This window comes from Carcharodon carcharias, chromosome 4 (genome assembly GCF_017639515.1).
Source record: "Carcharodon carcharias isolate sCarCar2 chromosome 4, sCarCar2.pri, whole genome shotgun sequence".
Lineage (NCBI taxonomy): Eukaryota > Metazoa > Chordata > Chondrichthyes > Lamniformes > Lamnidae > Carcharodon > Carcharodon carcharias.
In genome coordinates this window covers 112,328,626-112,352,377 of record NC_054470.1, presented here as the reverse complement: position 1 = coordinate 112,352,377, position 23,752 = coordinate 112,328,626, and the positions used below count along the sequence as shown (strand labels likewise).

Genomic DNA, 23,752 nt, shown 5'->3' with positions numbered 1-23,752 from the left:
ACTATACTTACCCCCATAAACCTACTTTACAATAAACCAGAAAAATATTATGAAAATTATTATACTCTCATGACACTACTTCAAACACACCACATACACACAAGAAAGATACAGTAAAATAAAGGAGTTTCACTTCTACGAATATTAAAACCAAATAGGATGGCTGACATTTCACATGTTTGTAAGAAGCTGGTGAAAGGGGCTTTTCCACTCAGGAGCTGAAGTTCAGATGATAGCTGAAGACAGGATTTTGTGGAGTTTCTTCAGAATAAGAGATGTGCAGGAAGTAGAGTGGACAGCCTGGATAGTACTTGTGATCAGGGGACCAATTTCCCTTTTCCAGGCAAACTCGGGATCTTTTGGAAATGGGCATTCAAGGGGGCATTTAATCTTCAAACCTTGTGGCTTTGTAGGAGGCTAGATGTTGTAGCCTGATTTCAGCAGTGATGTTCCTCCTGGCGTCACTCCTATATTTTGCTGTCTGCTACAAAATGCAAGCAGGGCTTATAATAAAAAGCTTTCCAAAATCAAAGAATTTTAGTCATTTGAAGACTGGCCATTGATACACAATGGAACGCGATCAATAGTGTGATCATATTATTGAAGTATGCTTCACGTTCCGTGGCCAAAACTGTTGACATTTAATAGAAGCAGATAGGTGTCCTTAGCTCTTGTGCATAATCAGTTTCATTAGTTCCTTTTGTTCCCTGGTAAAAATTCTTAGGCCTTATTGTTCTTGCTGCTTTGGGGTAAGTCCTGACAAAGGCTGATGCAACATTCCACAAGGATGTGGCCTAGGCATGTTTATTGTAGTGCAACGTTTAGAAGCTCCAGAAGCCAACTTCCAAGAGTCAGGTGACGTGGGGCAGCCATTTTAAAGATTCAGCAGTGTCCTTTTTTAAAGAGGGCATACAGGTTTTTTACAACTTTGTAAGCTTCTCATATCTACTCGGCAGTACACAACAACGCACAAAGCACTGGGATACAGTTCTAGCAGAATAGTATTAAAAAGCAGAGAAGTTATGTTAAACTTCTACTGAACCCTGGTTAGACCACAATTGAAGTACTGTAGACAGTTATGGTCTCCATATTATAAAAAGGATACAGAGACAGTGGTGAAGCTGAAGAGAATGGATGATGCCAAATCTGAGAGAGGTTATAACTATCAGGAGAGACCAAATAGATTGGGGCTCCTTTCTCTAGCAAAAAAGACTGAGGGGTGGTCTGTTAGAGGTCTTTAAAATGTTAAAGGAGGTTGATAGAGTAGACATAGGAAAATACCACCAGTGGTAAAGTCCAAAACCGGGAACCATCAGTATAAGATAGTCACAAATAAATCTAATAATGAATTCAGAATAAACACCTTTAGCCAGAGAATGTGGAAATGGGGAGCTCTTTACCACTGGGAGTGGTTGAGGTAAATAATATTGATGCGTTTAAGGGGAAACTAACTAAACACATGAAGGAGAGAGTAATAGAAGGCTATGCTGATAGTGTGATCTGAAGTAGGGTGAAAAGAGGCTTGTGTGGAGCATAAATACCAACACAGAAAAAAAAATTAAGCAGAATGACCATTTTCTATGATGTAAGTTCTTTGTAGAAACAAGTTCTCTAAGTTGGAATGATACTTCAATATATAGGTCAGGAAAACCCTAGAGGACAGAAAGAAATGCTTTTTTAAAAAAAAATAGAAGCTTCTTATTAATGCTCTGTTCATTATTTGACAGAAAAGAACTCTAAGGAATGGCACTACCACTGCATGTTATTTTGCAACCATTCACACAGATTCATCTTTAAAGCTTTGCGACATTGTAGGTGAGTAGTTTAGCCAAATTTATTTGTTAACACCAGTGTACATAGTGGATATCGGTCTGGGGTCAGGGGGGTTGGGGGCATTGATGCGATGTGGATGCAGTGATTTCTGTACACCCAGCACTCTGGCAAGCAAATAAAACAGAAAGTCAAAACCATTGACTGTCCGACATCTGCCCCAACTCAATTTTCCAAAGGATGCATTCAGAGCTGCCACAGGTCCCAGGCAGAGTGAAGATCGGGCCTGGAGACCACACTGCTGCAAGTGACTGGGATTGATTTTATGATCCTAATTTACATCATCCTCCACTGACAGCATTTTACAGGCCAAATAATCAATTTGTATTACATAACTCCACTGTACTCATCCTTATGACCCATGCCTTTGTCACCTGGCAGTTTGACTATACCTATGCTCCCCTGGTCAACCTCCCATTTTACACCCTCCATTAACTTCAGCTCATCTAAAACTTAGCTGCCTGTTTCCTAATTCACACCTAGTTCTGTTCACTCCTAATAGTAACTGATATTGGCTCCTGGTCAGGCAACACCTCAGTTTAAAATTCTCATTCCTGTTTTCAAATCCTTCCATGTTCTCGCCTTACTCTTCCAAACCTGACAATCCTCTGGGATCTCCACACTCCTCCAATTCTGGCTTCTTGTATATGGCCAATTTTCATCGCTCTGCTATTGGCAGCTATGGCTTCTTCACCTGCCTAGGCCCTAAAGCTCTGGAATTCCCTCCCTAAACCTAGCTCTGTGCCTAACCATGTGTCGCTGGGTCAAAATCCTGGAACTCCCTCCCTAACAGCACCGTGGGTGTATCTACACCACATGGACTGGAGTGGTTCAAGAAGGCAGCTCAACACCATCTTCTCAAGGGCAATTGGGGATGGGAAATAAATGCTGGCTTAGCTGGTGATGACCACACCCCGTGAAAGAATAACAGAAAAATCTCTTTATGTGGCTCGGTGTCACATTTCGTTTGATAATCACTCCTGTGAAGCCTTTTGGGATCTTTAACTACATTAAATGCATTAGATAAATACACGTTTGCAGGGGGGAGCAATGACATACCTCACCCATCCCCTCCCCCCACTGCTGGAGATGTAGGTTTCAGTGCAGCTAATTGGAGGGGGTAAGCTGGGAAGAATACCCAGGGTTGGCTTGGAGTCCACCTGACATGCACATATGCTACTGTTGGGTTCTGAGCCTACTTGCGTTAAAGCCAAAAGTAGCCTATTCAATAGAATCCTTTTACTGTTAACCAGAATGTCACAGAAATGACGGCAGTAAGTTGCAACAAAATGAGAGACACTTCTGCTTATTACAAAGCTGTGAATAAACAGTGCACTTTTTCTTTTCTTTTGTATAGATAAATTGGGCCAACGTGCTTTTGTAGGTAAAGTTTGTATGGACCTTAATGAGCTGTTTCCTGAGTATAAAGAAATATTGTGCGAATCTTTGAGTGAAACTGCAAGGTAAAGCTCTTTCTATGAACCATTCTGTATTGTCTAGTACTGCAAGTTTCAAACAAGCGATTATTTGTTTTTACTTCTATTGATTAAATTGGGTACCCATGGTAACCATTCTAAAGACTGTTCCAAGCTGTACTTACTTGGCTTCCTTATCATGGGCCAAATCTTGTTGGAGTGGAGCATTTTGCAGCATGCACCATTAGTTAAATTCCTTGCCAGCCTTCAGCTCAAATTCTCCACACTGTAACTTGCTGGGAGGGTGAGCTGATATCGAGGGTGATGGGATTCTGGGACCACAATGAACAGTGGGACCAATAGTCTTACTCCTTAACTAATGAAATTGAAAGATTGAAAAAGAGGAACAATAGAAAAGGAAATGGGAAATGGGAGTCAAATCAGGCAGAGAAAGAGAAATAAAGAGCAGGAAAGAAAGGCAGATAGGATAAGAAAGACAAAAGGAGACAAAAGGGAAAAATAAGAAAATATTCTCTAAAAATTAGAACTTGATGCCCTACAAATCTCTAACAATAATTTACTACATGTAGGAATTAGATTGGACTGTTTGGGCAGAATTTTACATCCCGCGGGCCCGTGTCTGACCTGATCGGCCATAAAATCAGGCGGGAAGATGCTAGTGTCCCGATGGCTTTGCGCATTTGCGCGCTTTTTCACTCGGCAGGCGCACGCAAAAGTCAGAAGCACTCCTGCTAACAATTGAGAGGGCAATTAAGCCGATTAGCGGCGCAATTGAGTCCAATTTTTCATTGCCTGTCCAACCTCACAGTTGGCGGACGAGCAAATCGGCCAGGCAGCCTTTGCATTTTTCATCAAAGGGTTGGATGAAATCTCCATTATGAAGTAAAATAAAAATAAATACCTGTAGACAGCATTTTTATCAGCTCTATTTTCAGCTGTTGGATTGTGATGCCTGGACACTTTCAGCTTTTATAACCTTTTATTTCAGCTTTTTCAGGTCTCCAGCTCCCCGAGACACCTGTCTGCCTTCAGGGAGCTCACCTGCAGCGCTCACCCTCGCCCACGGAAACATCATTGCCCGCCGTCTTCCTGCCCCCCACCCTGGCAACACTGAGCTTTCCAGCACGCGTTTGTGGTCGGGGGGGCCAATCACGGCCAGGGGCCTGTTTCTCAGGCCTGCCGATCGGGCATGCCCAACAAAGTTAAAATTCAGATCTTTAAATTGTTCCCTTCTAAGCCAGAGAGGTTGAGTGAAACTGTTGGTGGGTGTAACACTTGAAGCGACTTGAAATTGGAAAATGTTCTTGGAAGTTACCAGCACATCTACTGTGTGCCATTGGAGCTCTTTGGCTAATGATAGTCCCTTTTCCAGTGTTGGGTTGTGAAGAAGAAGCCTTTAAGAGACGGATGTAGGCATTGATAGGGCCCTTCAATCTAACAAAGACATTTGTAGAGCTGTTGCTTAATATAAAGATGTCTGACGACCACAATTTTCAAAGACAGCTCAGGGTTATTAGAATTACCATTACGTTCTTTATTTGTGCCTCCTGTAACACTTTGCGTATTAGAGGGCATGTAGGGACAATCAGTCATGAATCCAAACCTGGATTCAAACACCTGGATTACTTAGCAACACACTGGACAGAGCTGCCAACTGGTGATATAAATAGTCTCCAGGTAATTCAATGGCAACAACTTGCATTTATATAGGGTGTATTTGGGACACGTTCACTCATAGCATGAACACTAAGCCCTTGGTTATGCCATTGCCCCATTCACAATGCACTTACTCCAATGCAGGGGCAAACTGAATTTATTGCTCACCATTATTTGTGTGCTAAATTCAATACTCAATTGCCTCTTATTGGGTATCCTCTTGTTTCTTAAGAAATGTTTCACATGTTGTGATTGGTATATCTGACATAAGATGCAGCAACATAAGATACTGACATTGAATTGTTTTTGTCGTTCACAGATTTGTTGCTGAACTGGCCTATCGGAAGGTAAGATAGACACATCTAGGCTGATATTACAAAAGCAAAATACTATGGATGCTGGAGATCTGAAATAAGAACAGAAAATGCTGGAAAACTCAGCGGGTCTGGCAGCATCTGTGAAGAGAGAAGCAGAATTAACATTTCGAGTCTGTATGACTTCTTCAGAGCTTCTAGACCAGGATATTTCAAACATCTGAGTAATGTTGGTGGACATTGTAATTTGACGTATACTTTTAGAGTCAAAGCAAAATACTGAGGACGCTGGAAATCTGAAGTGAAAACAGGATATTCTGGAAATACTCAGCAGCTCGGACAGCAACTCTGGAAAGAAACAGAGTTAATGGGAGGAATTTTGCCAAATTTGACATTTTTCTGCTGTCAAGCACAATCCAAATGCCATTGGGTAGCCACGGCAGCATTGACCCTGCCTCCAGCAGGATATCCTAGAGGTGGGAACACTTTGGGGAGCCAGCCTGACCCACTGATTTCAATTTTCACTCCCCATCCTGCCTCCAAGGGGCTGATAGGATTCCTTCCAACATTTAAGCTCAGTGACCTTTCATCAGAACTGGTAAAAGAGATGTAAGAGGTTTTCAAGTACAGAGGTGGGGAAAGAGGGGAGGGGAAAGCCTGTGATAGGCTGGAAGGCAGGAGAGAGTAGATGACAAAAGAGATAAGTGTGCAAAGCAAAAATGGGCAGGAACGGGGCAAAAAAAGAAACAAAAGGTGAGTCTAGAGGAGGTGTAAATGGCAAAAACAGAATCATTACCAAAGCCACTGTCTGAGAAAATGGGAGTTCATTTTTGTTCTTTCATGACTTGTGAATGTTGCTCATCCCTAAATGCCCTTGATCTGAGTGGCTTGCTCAGCCATTTCAGAGAGCAGTTTAGAATCAATTACATTGCTGGGGACCTGGAGTCACATGTAGGCCAGACCAGGTAAGGACAGCAGATATCCTTCCATAAAGGAACCAGATCCCTTTTTACAACAATTGATGATAACTTCACAATTACCCTGCCTTTGAACTTTTGTTTACCACTGCCTGAAAGAGCAGTAGAGGCAGAAACCCTCATAACATTTAAGAGTGTTTGGATGTGCACTTGCAATGCCATGGCATATAAGGCTATGGGCCTAGTGCTGGAAAATGGGATTAGAATAGTTAGGTACTTGTTTGACCAGCACAGACTCAATAGGCCTTTTTCTGTGTTGTAGACCTCAATGATTCTATAATCAGTAAGATTAGCTTTCAAATCATTTATTTCTATTAAATGAATTTCATTAGCTGCCACAATGGGATTTGAAGCCACAACCTCTAAAGCATTAAGGCCTCTGGATTACTAATCCATTGACATTACCACTGTGCCACCATCTCCACTTTCAGTGATGGCTATGATCTAACTTTATTTGAACTGACTGCGCAAGGGAGATTCATTAATGCTAATACACAGTACAAAGAGAAAATTACTAAGCGGTGTTTCCTGCTCACGGTGTGGTCTCCTGTACATTGGGAAGACCAAGCACAGATTGGGGGGTTGTGAGGAACTCGTTTTTGGAAAATTTGAAGGACATTAAATTTTGGACATTCTTCCTCCAGAGTCATTTTTAAAAGCTTGCAATATTAATTTGGGGCTGTGAATATGCCATTCTTTGAGAAACCATGAGTCAACAGAGATGTCCAGCAGTGAACACCTGGAGAGGGAAGAAATATCTTGTATATCTAAGTTAAGAAAGAACTGCTGTTGCCAGGCTAAAGCCTCTTGCTGACTGGTTAAAAACACTTGGCCTAAGAAAAGTATTCTCTGAACATCTTAGTCTTTAAAACTTTCAGTCAGAAAGTGAGTGTAAGTGTGTGGGCGCTTTAGAAGCAGGCTGCAAGAAAAGACTCTCTGTTTCCCTCTCTCTGCCCTACCTTTGTGTTAAACCTTCCTCAGAAATATCTCATCAGAATAAATCATCTGTTTTTGTTTGAAAGTCTGCAAAGTTGTAATAACTAAGAGTCGTCAAAGACAGTTGCACCAATAAGCCCATCAGAAGGAACTTCCAGACCTATTGTGACCAGAATTCTGTTAGATCAACAGCATCAAGATCTCTTCGAATTCTTTCCTTTTTAAAAGAAACTTCCCCATACTCCTGCTTCTGCAGGGGACTGTATTTGTTTTGTCCTGTTTTGTGAGTGTATGGGGATTTGAATACCTTTTTGTTTTAAAAAATTGAAAAATCGTTGCACTTCTAAACTACAACTTGTATATTAACCAGTTTATTACCTCGTTTTAAAAAATAGTTTGTTTTATAATAAATCAATATTTTTTGTGGTTAATGAAATAAGCCTGGTTAGACATTTTTACGTTGGGAATAACAGTATCAGAGGTAAACAGTTGGCCAGTTTTGTGGGTGAATTAAACATTTAAACTATTGTTACAACCTGTGGAGAAGTGGGACTAGAATTAGCTGTGCACTCTTCCTATCATGGTCCGTAACAGGATTGCTTTAGAAACACTTCCATTCAGTTCGCAAGCTTGACCCTGAGCTTCCAGCTGCCTGTCATTTTAATCCTCCACCTTACTCTCACTCTGACCTCTCTGCCCTCGCCTCCTGCATTGTTCCAGTGAAGCTCAACATAAGTTCTTCATCTTTCCATTAGACACCTGCAGACTCAACATTGAGTTCAATTTCAGATCAGAACCAGTACTCCCATTTTCAGACAGCAAGTGATGTTAATGGTTCTACTATTCCCATTCACACCTCCTCAAGACCCTGTTAAATCTCTCATTTTTTTTACCGGTTCTGATGAAAGGTGTGAAACGTGAACTGTGTATTTCTCCCTCCACATATTCTGCCTGAGGATTTCCACCATTTTTGGTCTTAATTATAATAGAAAAATGTGCTTCAAATGTATAGGAGGTGAATTCCTCACCTGTTCAGTGTGTTAACAGTGTTGAAATGGCTGTATTTTCTGATGCGTATTTTTTTGTTTGTAGTACCCTCTGGTGAACCCCATTGTGACTCCTCGTTTTGTGCCTAGCTGCTCCTCGAAATTATTGCAGCAACTGGGGTCATTTGCCAAACGCAACAACTTGCACATTCAGGTACAGCACCCACTAATTTCAGGGAGAATGTAAAGTCCCCTGAAATGTTGTTGGTATCATTCTTTTTTGCAACCAGTGTGAATGGTTTCAACAATCAATTCCTGGACCTGTGGGAATAAGTTAAGCAAGGCATATTTTCCGATTTACACCATAATCTGTAACTGAGGTGTGTTCAAAGTGTTTAAAAAAAAACATTCAGTACTAGTAGCAATGATACTGCACAGCTTGCACCACTTAACATGGTGCAATTTAAACTTGGCAGTCACTTGTAGAATCATACTGCAGAAGGAGGCCATTTGGCCAATCGATTCTGTGCTGGCTCTTAAAAAGAGTAATCCAGTTAGTGCCACTCCCTTGATATTCGCAATTGTTCCCCTTCAAAAATGTATCCAATTCCCTTTTTAAAAGCTATTATTGACTTTGTGTCCACTACCCTCTAGGCAGTGCATTCCAAATCCTCACCTTATGTTCTGCAAAAATGTTTTTCCTCTTGTCGTAGCTAGTTCTTTTGTCAATCGTGTTAAATCGGTCTCCCATGATTACTGATCCTTCAGGCACTGGAAACTGTTTCTCTTTATTTACTGTATCAAAACACTTCATCATTTTACACTCGCCAAAACACAATGATCGTCAGCCATGTGCATTCATGAGCTGCATCTTCTGATGGGCGAGCGGTGGGGTGGGGCGAGGGGTGACATCAGGCAGGCATCCCAATGTCACCCTGTGGCATTTGCATTTTCAGGTTGGTGCGTGCGCAGCCAACTCGGCTGCACGCCCGCTGACCTGTCAACGGCCACTTAAGGTCATTAATAAAGTAATTGAATCAATCAATGGGCCTGCCCGTCCAACCTTAATGTTGGCGGGCAGGCCAGGAACCCAGGCAGGCTCCTGAAAAAACATGAAACCTCATCCACTGGCAGGATGAGGTTTCGTGAGGGTATTAAAATTTGCATTAAATCTATAAATAAAAGAAATTGACATGTCCCAGCTCATGTGACATTGCCACATGAGGAGACATGTCAGTAATGTTTTTTCTAATCTTTATTCAATGTTTCAAACCTGAGCCGATCTCCCTGGGGCAGCACTTAGCCTCAGGGAGATCCATGCACTCTTTCATGCGCATGCGCAAAAGAGCAAACTCCCAGTTCAGGGAATTCCCCCCACCCCCCCACCCGCACAGGGAGCGCATGGCGCTTCCTGATGGATGTCATGCTGGGCAGGCCTTAATTGGCCCGCCCATGTAAAATGGCGATGCACCCCCAAATGGGGGCGCTGATTGGGAACCCGCCCGCTCCCGCACAACCCTGCACCCCCCCTCTCCCCCCACCACCACCCTCCCCATACACAGTGCCCCATGTCAATTTCAAAGCTGCTACTCACAGTGTCCTAGGTGCTGTGTTAATTTCAGTCATATTAAGCCAGTGAGTTCTAGTGAATCGGTTCTATTGCTCTGCAGACTGAATAGTTGTGTTTAGCATCAATCACTCAGGAGTTACAAATAAGCGGAAAAGACTGCTGACTTCCACCTCCATAAAATCGCATGTTTCTGCTCTGCCTCAGTGCATTTTCTGCTGAACCCTCTCCATACCTTTGGTACCTCTGGACTTTATTCCAGTGCTCACCTGGCCTCCCACTTTTCACCTTCTATAATCATGAGCTTGTCCAAAACTCCAGCTGCCCGTATGCTCACTTGCACCAGGTCCCATCATCCCTCTGCTTGCTGACCTTCATTTGTTCAACAATATCCCAATTTTAAAATTCTCATTCCTTGTGTTCAAATCCCTCCATGGCCTCGCTCCTCCCTGTCTCTGTAACCTTCACCAGCTCCACAACCCGAGATCTGTGTGGTTCTAGCAGCACAAGGTAAAATTTAATCAGGGTCACAAGATAATGATGGATGAGGAAGGGTTAAATTGAGACCCTGTCTGCTCTCTTAGATGAATGCAAAAGATCCCATGGTGCTATTTTGAAGAAGAGCAGGGGTGTTCTCCCCAGTGTCCAACATCTATCCCAACCAACATCACTAAAGCACATTATCTTATCATCATCATTTTGCTGTGTGTGGGAGCTTGCTGTGTGCAAATTGGTTGTTATGTTTCCTACAATGCAACTAATGGCTTAATGATCACATCAAAAAGTACCTCATTGGCTGTAAAGTTCTTTGGGACTTCCTGAGGATGTGAAAGGTGACATAAAAATGCAAAGTATTTTATTTCTTGGTTTTATGATTCAGATACACACATTGCAAAATTAAGCTGTTTTATTTAAATGGTTCCTCAACCCAGGAGTTCCTTCAATGTATTAATCACTCATTAAATGAATAACTGGCTGCTATTGGTCCTAACTGTACTATTTATACATTCAAACTTGCCTTGGCACCTTGTGACAGGCGATGAAATGTTGAGCTCCAATATGATTCACGTCACTGCATCGCACGTTGAAGAATTGTTAAAAAATGTTTTGATAAAATAACCTCTTCACAAAGATTTTACAACTTTTAACAGATTGTAGCACACACTTCAGAGGCTGAAAACTTGCAATTCAGGGCAAATTGATGTCAAGATGCAAATAGTCTTGTTATTTTTATAAACAGAGTCACGTGAGTGAGTCTTGCAAAGAGGTGGAGGTTGTGAAGGGAATGTTTCCAAACTACAAGGATTATTCCGATGTTTACGACAAACATAGCCTCCTGACTGATAAGGTGAGTGCTCAACGCCACACTTTTTTCTTTCAAAATATCAGTAAAAAAGCAGTTCCTGAAATCCATTATCCTTTCTGCATGCACACTGCCAGGCCACACATCTGATGGGAGTCTGACAACATGCCTGATAATTCATTAGGCTGGAATACAGACATGAATGCTCCCAGTCATTTCTACTGCCTTGATGATAGCCTTACCTCAGTGGATGGTATTTGTATCTCTGACTCAAAGTTGTGGGTTCAAGTCCCTCTCCAAGCACTTGAGCTCCAAAAATCTAGCGTGATACCCCCAGCGCAGTACTGAAGGAATGCTGCACTGTCACAGTTTTTTGCATGGGACATTGAACAAAAGACCTGTCTGGTCCCTTCCCAGATGGGTTTAAATGATCTTGTGGCCACCATACTGGAGAAGATCGGGGGAGTTTTCCTCAATATTTACCCCCAACCAACATCACTGAAGAGCAGACTATTTAGTCATCAGCACAATGGTATTTATGGGATCCTCCTTTGCACAAATTGGCTGCCACACTTCCTACACCCTACAGTGACTATAGATCAAAAAAGTATTTCATTGGATGTAAAGTGATTTGGGATGTCCTGCAGTTGTGAAAGGCGCCGTAAAAATGCAAGTCTTTGTTTTCTATCATTATGGCACTGGACTCAAATAGCAAAGGAGGGAACTCAATGTGGGGCACACCTGCAGAGTAAGTGAGCTTATGGGTGGGTGTGTTACACAGCCACACCGCCCACCTCCCCCTCACACACACCCCCAATCTGCAGGGAATCTTGACAAGCAGAAAAAGCGGTAGCGAGACTTGGTCAAAATCTAGTGCCAGATTCTGCCTTGCTCACCCCAGAATATGGTATTAAAACAAGAGAGTAAAGTGGGAGTTAAGCTCTTGTTGATTAAAGAGTGCCTCTGTAACTAGAAAACTCTTCTAAGGACCTACACGGATTTTCACATTGTTCACACTATTGATAACCATGGGACGAACAGTATTTCAAATGGCATTTGCTGATCTCCTGTGGCATTGCTCTTGGGCAAGTTGATTTTGAGTAGGACTTTGTCTTTTGTGTCTCTGCTTTTGCTGTTCTACATGATTCTCTCTGTGTCTGTTCATCTGTTTGGTTTTTTTTCCCATATTTATTTTTCCTTCAAGCTAGGCCTGTTCCTGACTGAGTGGACATGACCTTCTATAAAAGGATAGGTACTGCGAGAAATTTAGGGTCAGACTGTCTATCCTGGACTGGTTTTAATTGTCTGGGTGGGTGAGGGGTAGTGGGGTTGGGGGTGGGGTGTTGAGGGGTATTGGTGGCGAGGTTGGGGGTTTGGGGGTGCCAAGGGTTTGTGGTCAGAGAGGAATTGCCCAGATTTTTCTTTCCCCAAATTGGCCTGGAGTTGTTAGTCTGTTGCTTTGCCTCTCCCAGGAGGTGACGGTTTTGAATGGGTGGTGAGTGTATATAATGTGGTATACAAAGCATCACAGTTGTGTAGGTCAGGCCAGGTGGACTAGATGGTCCTTTCCTATCTGCTATTGTTCATATCATAGAATCATTCATCACACAAAGAGGCCATTTAACCCATCACTTCTGTACTGGCTCATTGAGAGCTACCTAATTAAGTCCACTCCTCTGTTCTGTCCCCATAGACCAGTAAAATTAGGTTTTACAAAGAGATGGTTTCCATAGTTCAAGTATTTCTTTCTCTCTCTTTCTCTCTCCTTTTCTCTCTCTTTCTCGCTCTCTTCCTTCCTTTCTCTCTCTCTCTCTCTCTCTCTTTCTCCCTCTCTCTACACAATCCCTCTCATGCTTGTCCAGTTGTCTCAATCCTTTTCATCACCCTCTCTGTTCCTCTACTTACTCTTTCATTTGGATATCTCCTGCTGCCTCTGATCATAATTTAAATGAGTCTTTTGTCATTAACTGGCTGTTGCAAACAATATTTTCACACAGACAATCATGGCACATGGAGTGCACCTCTCTGACGATGAGCTGGAACGCTTCCATAGAAAAGGAGTGGCCATTTCACACTGTCCAAATTCAAACACCTCGTAAGTATGCGATCACTGAAATCAATAAGTCTGGACCAAATGCCTACACTGGATTCCCACTGTGAGTCTTTCCTCAGTGGTCACACGAGGGGCTTGAGCACAAAATCCAGGTCAAAATTTCCAATGCTGCTGGCCAATCTGATTGGCCAGCAGATCTCCAGTCCCTGCAGCAACAGTGGAAAACAGAAGAAGGAGGGCACCTGAGACTAAGTCCAAGGAGCAGAGGCCCAGGTAAGTTTAAACCATGCCAGGGCGAGGAGGGCAGGGTCAGCCTGGTTGGGGCATGAAGGGGGAGATCAGGGTCTCAGAGAGAAGCTGGGATGGGGTGCGGGGTCCAGAGGCCACAAGTCCTTAAGGTGGGGGTGTACTCAACTTCAGAAGAGGGCTCTGGTGGAGGCACCCATCCACTCCCTCCACCCCTTCCCTCCCAAGATCTACATCCATTGATTTTCGAGCTTCCTCCAGCACAACTTGAATCCTCCCGCCAGTCTAAAAATTGTGGCTGGGTGGGAGACAGCCCTTGGCCACTTAAGGGCCTCAATTGGGGGAAGGGTGGGCGGTCTGTCCAAGGCCTTGCCCACCCCAGTGTAGAATCGCCGTGGATTTGGGGTGGGCAGGAACCTGGAGGGAATCCTGTCCTTTCAATTTCACACTCCCTTCTGCCTAAAAAGCTGCCTGTGGAGGAGCACAAAATTCAGGCCCAAGATTTTTAAATTTTGGCAAATTTTTGGCTCCCTTTTTACATTGAATTATATCAGAGTTTTCAGCACAGAAACTAGCCATTTGGCCCAACTGGTCTAAACCAGTGTTTATGCTTCAAGTTCTGAAAGCCAGATTCTGGAGCTTGCTCCAGTCTATATCCTAGCCACTCTAGGCAGATGTCCAAATGGTTCTGATCAGAAAGACGACCTGATTTTGTCATGGGACCCTTTATCAAAGCCAATGCCTGTCTCTTCACTCCCTCTCCTCCCACATCCTCTTCATCTCACCCAATCAGCAAATCCGTCTATCCCCTTCTCCCTCATGTTTTCATCCAGCTTCCCCTTAAATGTATCTATACTACTCACATCAACGACTCCCTGTGGTAGTGAGTTCCACATTCTCACCACTCTCTGGGTAAAGAAGTTTCCCCTGATTTCCCTATTGGAGTTATTAGTGACTATCTTGCATTGAGATTAAGAACATTTTAATGTTTGGCCATACATAATAACACCTGTTAGCACAGCTGGAGTTCTGGATGCAGAGTAAAGAGTGAGGCACTCAGGAGAACCACAGGCCAACAGATATTTGAGTGTCCAAGGATGATTTAAGTTGAGACCAGAGATATTGGATGAATGAGGTGCAGATTGTGCAGGTGATGATCAGAAGTACCTGGAACCTGGAGTTAGTTAGTTAAATGTAAACTGCTGTCATGAAAAATACAGCCTAGGTCTGCCCAGAACTGACCCAGTTTATTTTTTACACAGGTTGGAGATTAATATATATTGAGTCAGTAATGGCTGGTGAATGCTACTTTCACAGATTAGGTCATATTGCACGGATTGTGAAATTTGTTACTTTGGCACAACAGTGGAATCAACACTGTTCTTCACCTCTAGGCCCTACTTGAACCCACTCCAACTGATAAGTTTGCACTGATTGAGCGTAGTTCCTACCAGATGTGACCCTAGGACATAAAACCACCCCAAATTTGCAAATGTTAGTAAATTGATCCGTTATAAAATTGTGGCTGCAACTTTAGCGTTGACCAGCAGAAGTTCCTGTTGCTGAGGTGAAGTCCATGTAACATAAAAAGCAGCGCGAAAGCCAAGCTTGTTCCTCAGGGACATGAAGGCCTCATTTCTCTTTCTTTTTATCTTTTAGACTTTGCAGTGGCTTATTTGATGCCCGAAATGCTTTGAATCATAAAGTAAACATAGGACTAGGAACTGGTAGGTACCATCTCTTGTGTTTTTGTGAGACATTTGCTTCTCAACTGAGATATTCTACTTTGTCATTTCCAAATTTCTCGTTTTCTTGCCTCCTCTCAGCCATAGCAGCCTTGGGTTCCAAGTACTCATCACAAATTTGGCCCAGGATTTCACTGGAACCCACTCACTCCGCCCCTAGTTTTACTGCCCCTCCACCCAGCCCCTCCTTCCCCCCACACCCCCACCCCAGCAAATGAACCCCATGTACCTGAAAGCCAGGTTGTGGAGCTTGCTCTAATCCGTAACCCGCTAAGGCATTCTGAGCAGCTGTCCATGGTCCTGATCAGAAAGGGGACACAAGTTTGTCTGTGGTCCTCTACCATAGCCAGCGCTTGTCTCCCTCACCCGCTTGCCATGTGATTGACTATCTCTGGGCAGGATTGAGAAGCCAGATGGTGAAAGGGATGGCATTGAGGGAGGGTGAAGGGGTGCTGGTCTATGAATAGTTGCTCTCACTCTTGAGGGCAGGGTGTTGGAGATGGGTTTCTGAAGTTTATCTCCCTGGTGTAAGCAAACAGTTGATGCAAAAAGTTGTATTTATGTAGAGCTTTTAACACAGTAAAACATCCCAACGTGCTTTACAGGAGTCCAGGCTGGAGTCATATCACAGAGGTGGAGGAAAAGTTTAGCTTCTTACTTCATCCATATTTTGTGGTCTCAAGGGAATGGTTAACACCCCTGGTGGCACAAGTGCCCATCAGGGCCCTGGGAAGGAGAGAAAGGAAGAAGAGAAGGAGAGAAGAAAGAAGGGAAGGAGAAGGACGGAAGGAAAGGCCAGAGGGGAAGGGGAAGGGAGGTCAATGGAAGAGAGGTAGGTGATAATAAAGGAAACAGGGAGGAAGGAAATAGAAGGGAAAGGAAGAGAAGGCAAGGAGGTAAGGGAAAGGAAGACAGATGGAAAAGAGGAAGGGGAGAATGAAGGAAGGAAAGAGAAGGGGAAGGGAAGATGAGGCAAGGAGGAAAGATCCACTTGTCTTTCTATAGCACCTTTCACGACATCCCAGATATCCCAAAGCTTTACAGCCAAAGGCATTTTGAAAGCGTAGTTACTGTTGGAATGTTGGAGTGACAGGAAACTTTTCTTCTTTCTTGTTTGAGGGAACTCCACACATTGTTGGCTATTTGTGCTCTGGGCACGGAGTGTCTCTCACTGGAAGCGTGTATTGGAAATTGGAACATGGAGGTGATGACCCCTCCAGAAATATGCCCAACCAAAGTTGGCAACCCCACTGGAGGTGGGGAGAGGGGAGGTGAAGGAACGAGGTAGCAGAAGAACTCCCATTCTCATTTTACCTCCCTCACCCACCCAGGTCTTGCCAGTTTTATCTACATTGCTTTTAGTCGAAATATTAAAGTTATTCTGTCCCACAGTAGACCAGCTATTCTTGCAGATGTATGGCAACCAAGTGTTAATATCTGTTTTAGATGTTTCAGGTGGCTACTCTCCTTCTGTGCTTAACGCTGTGCGAGGTGCAATTGATGTAACCAAAATTCTGAGCTTAAAATTTTCCGATTACGAAAAGCTTACATACCAGGAGGCATTTAGACTTGCCACCCTTGGTGGCAGTAAAGGTAGGAAACCATTAACAAACTTCATAAAGCTTTTTCTATAATTTAACAATGTACAGAAAGTATAATAGATTTGCATGGTAGTATTCACAGGACATTCAGCCCAACTGGTCTATACTGGTGTTTATGCTCCAGCCTCCTCCCACCCTACTTCATCTCACTTATCAACCTATCCCTCTATTCATTTCTTCCCTCGTGTTTATCCAGCTTCTCCTTAAATGTACCTGTAATTCACCTCAACCATTCAATGTGGTAGTGAGCTCTACATTATCACCAGTCTCTGGGTAAAGAAGTTTCTCCTGAATTCCCTATTCGATTTATTAGTGACTCTCTTATCACAATGGCTGCTAGTTTTGGCTACCCCAAGAAGTGGGAACATCGACATCTACCCTGTCAAATCTTCTCATAGTTTTGAAGACCTCTATCAGATCACACTTCAGTCTGCTCTTGTCTAGAGAGAAAAGAAAGCATTGACGTTCTTGAGTTTGAACACAAGAGATAATGAATGGTGAACTACTGAGTGCAGAAGTTGATATCAGAGTTAGTCGCTGTGTGTCTTTCATTGCCAATATGCTGATTCCTTGACTTTTGATCTCCAGTGTTGAGTGACCTCCAGTGAACACAAGAAATAGAGCAAGAGTAGGCCATTCAGCCCTTCAAGTCTGCTCTGCCATTTGATAAGATCATGGCTGATCTGATTGTGGCCTTAACTCCACATTCCTGTCTGCCCGACCAAAACCTTCAACTCTCTTGTTTCCATGCTTAATCACGTTCAAGGAGCAGTCACTGTATCCATTCTGAGTGTTGCATCTTCTGGTTACAGAATCATAAAATAGTACAGCACAGAATGTGGCTATTTGGCCCATCATGCCTCTGCTGGCCCTCATGAAGAACAATCCAAATAGCTCCATTCCCCCACTATTTCCCCATATTCCTGTACCTACTTCTTCAAATATTTATCCAGCTCCCTTTTGAAGTTTCCTACTGAAGCTGCCTCCATCACCCATCCCCAGCCCTAACCAGTCATTGTATAAAAAAAGTTTTTTCATGATGGGCCGAACTGCCTCCTGTGCCGTTAAAATTCTGTAATCGTGTGATTTTTCCCTTTGGTTCTTATGGCAATCACCTTAACTCTGTGTCCTTTGGTTATCAACCCTTTAGCCATCAGAAACATTTTCACCTTCTAAACGTTTTCTCGATCAAAACCTTTGATTTTAAACCCCTTAATCAAATCTCCTCTTCACCATCTCTGCTCCAAAGAGAATAACCTCGGCATCTCCACTCTATCCGCATAAGTCTAACCCCTTATCTGATTTATATGAATACTTCATGAAGGATTGTTTTGCCTTCTGCAGCTTTGGGTCTTGATAAACTGACCGGAAACTTTGAGGTGGGGAAGGATTTTGATGCCATTCTTGTCAACACCAATGTCCCATTTGGTCCTTTTGAAGTGTTCCCCGACGACACTCAGCAGGTAGTTATACTTTGCACTTATTTCAAAACACAGATTACAAAGAACCTTTTCAGCATCTTCATGGTCCTTTCAAATCACTGAAATTCTCCTTTCTAATTTTCAAGGATATTTTCCAGAAGTTCTTGTTCTTAGGTGAGTTCAAAATTTCATTACAATTCTCACAAAAATCCTCAGCAACTTCAAAATATTCCAGACAGTGACCACATGTTAATGCTCTGGTATAGCACACTATGAAACAATCCCTCTACAGAGAGTTTGGTCAGAATGGCCTTCCAAGATAGAAGTTGATTGATAAAGAAGAAGCAAACTTGAATATTACTGAAAAGAGAGACATGTTGCTGAAGCTTTTCATCTTCTACTCATCAGGACAAACAGAAGAATGCCAAATTTCAAACAATCACAACAATTTATACTACAGGAGAAAAGGATGCTAATTGTTTAGCAAGTCAACTGTGATTGGCTGAGGAGTTGCCATGGAGAAAGCAATGGGGAACTATTGGCTCTGCTGGGTAACTCAAAAAAGGTGCAAGGCTTGAACATATTCCTTTAGTTTGCAGAGAATGGGTCCCTGTGTATGAATGTATGTTGCTTCAACAAGCGTAAATGAGCCAATTTATGAGCTTGAGCTCACAAATGGCTTTAGCAAAGTCTCTTTTCAGCAATATTCAAGTTCTGGACTACCAAGTGACTTTTCTATGTAAGGACCAACCTGATACTGTGGGCTCCATAGGTTGTAGATGTGACGTGTTGGTTATTTTAGTTTCAAAATATTCATGACTAGATGATTTTGCATGAATTACTAAGATAACTTTAGTGGAATTACTGTCAGCCCATGATTTTGGCCATAGGTTTAGCACAGAAGCAAATGCAAAATGCCAAAGGTCTACAAATGTCTGAAGCCTTCAACACCAATTTGGCCACTTATTAGGAGACAGCTCAAATTTTCTGGTATTTTAAAGAGACAGTGGCCATTGGTGGAATGATTAAAATGGGGCATGCATAAGAGACCAGAATTGAAGGAGTTCAGAGGGTTTTAGATTACAGAGATGGGGAGGAGGTTAAGCCAAATGGTAAACTGAAAAGAGGGTGAAAATTTTAAAATTGAGGCATGGCTGGGCCAGGAGCCAGTGTAGATCAGTGAGGACAAGGGTGATGGGTAAAAGTGCCTTGATGTGAGTTAGGATGAGGGGCAGGAGGAGTTTTGGATGAGTCATGGAGTCTTTATGCCAGAGATGGAGGCTATTTAGCTCACCTGGTCCATGCTGGCTCTCTTGTAGAGCTTGAGTTTGTGGAGGAAGGTGGTGGCAGTCTAAATAAATCCCCCTAAGTGGTTGATTATCATTATGAGGGGGTCCATGGAAACTGGGGAGGTTGGAAACTGGCTTCAGGAAAGAGCATTTCTTTTTAAAGATTATTATTGCATTTAAGTCATGTAATATTTTTGCTGTTTCAGGAGATGACCGGAACATGGTTGAAGTATATGTTGCTGGCAAGAAAGTAGTACCTTTCCAGGAATCCTAGAATAATAATGGCATTGGGATCTGTTGCAGCAAGGCACATTTAATGCATATTATTTTCAGGCATAGCAAATAACAAGTATAAACATGTTTCGTTTCTGCTTGTTGCCTCTGTTACTGTTTACATACTATTGCTTCTTTGGCTTTTTTTTTGCGGTAAGAATAAGACTTTATATGGTAAATCCCATGATTTAATGACATCAATGCAGAGTTCCACTCAATGATTGCTGTTTGGATCTTTGAAGGTCAATGAGTTTGAAAATGTTGTTGCCCTTTTACTTGTAAAATCCATCCTCATCTTTCTCACTAGTTATTTTCCTGTCTTTTTCTACTACAGTGAGGTTTCTCTGGCTTTTGCATGGCAACGGGGACCCTTCCAACCACCTGCCAGCATTGCTTTGTGAAACCAAGCCCAAGATGGCATTTGAGAGACATCAGTCCCACACACAGACACACATACACTCCAGTCCAGGTTGACAGATGGTGGATCAGGTGCCAGAGGAGTCTGGCATTCCCTAATCCTGGGCTAAAGGGTCACACTGTAGTGCCCCCACCCACTGACCTGGGTATGATGAACTGATTCACAATAGATGGAGGTAGCTCAGACATTCACAGAGTGAGAAAGCACTGAAAGAGGTCATTCGAACCATCAACGTCATGCTAGCTCTCTGAGAGATCTATCCAATTAGTCCCTCTCTGCCTTTCCCCATCCCATCCAAAATGTTGCCTGTTCAAGTATTTATCCAATTCCTTTAAAAAGTTATTATTTAATTCCCTTCCACCGCCCTTTCAGACAGCGCACTCCAGATCATAACAAATCCAGGCATGAAGGAAAATCTCCTCATCTCCTTTCTGACTCTTTTATCAATTACCTTAAATCTGTGACCCCTGGTTACCAAGCCTCCTCCTAGTGGAAACAGTTTCTCCCCAGCCTCTGTCTTGACCTTCATGATTTGAGCACCACAATAAACCTTCCCTTGCTCTTCTCTGCTCTAAAGAGAACAATTCCAGCTTCTCCAGTCTCTCCAGGTAACACACGTCCCTCATTCCTGATGCCATTCTAGTCAATCTGCACCTTCTCTAAGGCTTTGATCCCTTTCTTTCAAGTGTGGTGCCCAGGATTCGACACAACACTCCAGCTGAGACCTAACCAGTGATTTCTATCAGTTTAAATGATACCTTCACTACTATGGTTTCTGCCCTGGACAGTTTATGAGAAAATTACATATAAAATGTAAATGTCAATAGTTCCCTAACTGCTTTTAGTAGATGAATAGATCCTGTAGTTATATTCCCAAACCACAAACTAGAAGGGTCCAGTATAGAAAAATGAAACAATCACAGGATTGTTACAGCATAGAGGAGGCCATTCGGCCTGTTGTGTCTACACTGGCTCCCTGTAGGAGCAATTTACCTAGTGCCACTCCCCTGCCTTCTCGTTGTAAGCCTGCACATTTTTCCTTTTCGGATAATAATCCAATTCCTTCTTGAATTCCTCGATTGACAGTGTCTCCACCACACCCTTAAGCAGTGCATTTCAGATCTTAACCACTTGCTGCATGAAAGAAGTTTTTCCTCATGTTGTCATTGTTTCTGTTGCTCGCCTGGTTCTCGATCCTTCCACCAATGGGAACAGTTTCTCCCTATCTACTCTGTTCAGTCCCCTCATGATTTTGAACACCTCCATCAAATCTCTTCTCAATCTTCTCCAAGGAAAACAGTCCCAATTTCTCCAATCTGTCTACATGCAGATAAAATAGGGGGAGAAAAGCAAGTTTAATAGTAATCTGCACAAAAGGAAGTCTGGGTTAACATATATACTAGCATTTCTGCATGAAAATGTTGCCGTGATGCAGTGGACAGTGCAGAGAATTATGCAGATAGTATGTGAATGTACTTTGACATCTGTTTAGCCATCTGGAATATACACACACACACACAAATAATCAGCTTTTGAATGAAGCAAAAATGTAAAATATAAAGGGAAAAGTGGCTAATGTGAATGGTTACAAGAAAAGGAACATCATAATTTTAAAAGAATTGACTTTGTGTCCAATTCTGATGTGTGGTTGTGTTGTCAATGAATAGATAAGTATTTCATATGCAGATATCTGTTCACTATTTTGGATTACACCAAATCTATAACGTTTAAATGAAAGTGTTTTATTTTTGTATCTTACAGAACTTAAGATGCTTTGTACACTGTCCTGTGTCAAATAAATGTAACAGTATTTTAATATTATTTTACTATTTACGCCTACTAGTGTAAATTGCTACCTAAATAAATATCATTGCCACTGTACTTTGCTCTGAAAGGTATCTGAATTTACATTAGATCGCAAAATAGTTACCCCATTCAGCAGTGAATTGTTGACTGGAGCCTCGAAAACAAACATGTTTTCAGTCAGATCATCTTTTTGTAATTGCAGTTTTCTGTGTGGATCTAACATAATGAATAAGAGTTAACTGTATATCACCAGAACTCATTTAGTATTATTTGGCCGTGTTACCTGCTAGAGGTCTTTAAAAATACAACAGGACATGACAGAGTAGACTGTTTCCACTTGTGTAGAAGAGCAAAACTAGGGGTCATAAATATAAGATAGTCACTAAAAAGTGCATTAAGGAATTCAGGAGATACTAGCCAGTGAAACTCAGTAGCACAAGGGAGTGGTTGAGGTGAATAGTGTAGATGCATTTAAGGCAACGCTAGGTAAGAACATGAGGGAGAAAGGAACAGAAGGACATGTTGATAGAGCGAGATGAAGAGGGGTAGGAGAAGATTTATGTGGAGCATACACACCGGCATGGACCAATACAAGTGTGAGTATCTGTCTGAATGACTTAAAATTACTGATCCAAACATCCTGGTGGCTACCAATAATTTTTAGGCCAAAATTAATATTTTCAAATATTAATCCCAAAACCAATGGATCATTTTTATTAATGGAGAGGACACACACTTGTGCCATTGGTTTCTGACAGGAATTTTCCACAAAGATAAGTAAACAAAGATCAATGCCCTTTCATGCACATGCACATGCACAATGGAATTTAACCTGTGTTCAAAATGTTGTAAAATCCTATATTGTTTGCTGCATATATTTTACTTCCGTAAGTTTGTTCTACAGTTTCAGAATAGAAAATAGCTGTAAAGAAAAATCTTTAACAACATTTTTTCCATTTGGAGAGTTTTTGAATTATTTTAATGAGATCTTCAAAGTCCATTTAGGCCTATTGAATAATGACGTCCTATTCCAAAATGCATAACACTCCACATCAATCTATGGGTTTTTTTTGTATACTTTGATCACCTTGTTTAAAAAAAAAATCCAGTGAGTACTCTGGTTATTATCTATAGGGCACTTGTTGGTAGTTGAACAAAACAACTTTTCCTTTAACATAGGCAGTGTCCTGGCAAAAGTCATGGCAGTACTATGCTGCGGCAGACCGCTGTGCCAGCTGCATTTACGCCACCATCGCAAACCAAGGGCTGGCTTCTGAGTGACGTGCCTATCCACTGACCACACTGGTGACTCTGGTGTACAAGCCACACTTGCACAGCAAGAAATTTGATAGAGCAAACCACTGACATACTGAAACAACGAATGGCCTACTCCTCCTATTTTCTATGTTTCTATGAACACCTCAATTAAATCTCCCCTTTAACCTTCTCTGCTCTAAGGGTTTTAGATAGTTCTGATCCTATGATTTACTTACAGACGATCAATAATAGAAGTAACGTCTCTAACACCATCAGCTCAATTTCTCTTTAGAAAATATTCAGTGATTTGTCAGTTGCATTCAGTTATTTGGCACATTTCACATGTTATAGATGAAGCAACACAGACAATCAGTACATACCGATGAAACGTCCAAAATGTGAGATTGTTTTTTGCACTGCACCTTTTATCAGGACATTTGTTGCTTTATTAAATCCTGAACAGATTTACAGTCAATGCAGAATGTGTTCATTCCAACTTTTACACAGTGACTGAGCTTCCTTTTAAACACAAAACTAGGAAACTGGTGCGGGAGAGAATAGGGAAAGATTTCCAGTGGCTAGCCTTTTCCCTATGCTGCCGCGATACTCGTTGGCTGCATTGCTTTAGGTAGATCGCT

At 42.2% G+C, this 23,752-nt stretch overlaps 2 protein-coding genes across 2 annotated transcripts in view; one reads left to right on the top strand and one right to left on the bottom strand.

The window, feature by feature from the left end:
- Positions 1-21,092, top strand: part of gda (guanine deaminase) — a 36,202-nt gene extending 15,110 nt beyond the window's left edge. The window contains exons 4-14 of the mRNA XM_041186311.1: positions 1,728-1,815; positions 3,188-3,293; positions 5,242-5,269; positions 8,242-8,349; positions 10,943-11,050; positions 13,003-13,100; positions 14,964-15,031; positions 16,496-16,642; positions 17,995-18,113; positions 18,218-18,245; positions 19,567-21,092. Coding sequence (XP_041042245.1) covers positions 1,728-1,815; positions 3,188-3,293; positions 5,242-5,269; positions 8,242-8,349; positions 10,943-11,050; positions 13,003-13,100; positions 14,964-15,031; positions 16,496-16,642; positions 17,995-18,113; positions 18,218-18,245; positions 19,567-19,634 — 966 coding nt within the window. The 3' untranslated portion in view covers positions 19,635-21,092. The remainder of the gene's footprint in view (positions 1-1,727; positions 1,816-3,187; positions 3,294-5,241; positions 5,270-8,241; positions 8,350-10,942; positions 11,051-13,002; positions 13,101-14,963; positions 15,032-16,495; positions 16,643-17,994; positions 18,114-18,217; positions 18,246-19,566) is intronic.
- Positions 21,093-22,007: 915 nt separating this feature from the next.
- The window catches only part of LOC121277364 (coronin-2A-like), a 176,308-nt gene continuing 174,563 nt past the window's right edge, over positions 22,008-23,752 (bottom strand). Inside the window, exon 15 of the transcript XR_005942865.1 lies at positions 22,008-22,073. The gene's annotated coding sequence lies outside the window, so the exon portion shown is untranslated. The remainder of the gene's footprint in view (positions 22,074-23,752) is intronic.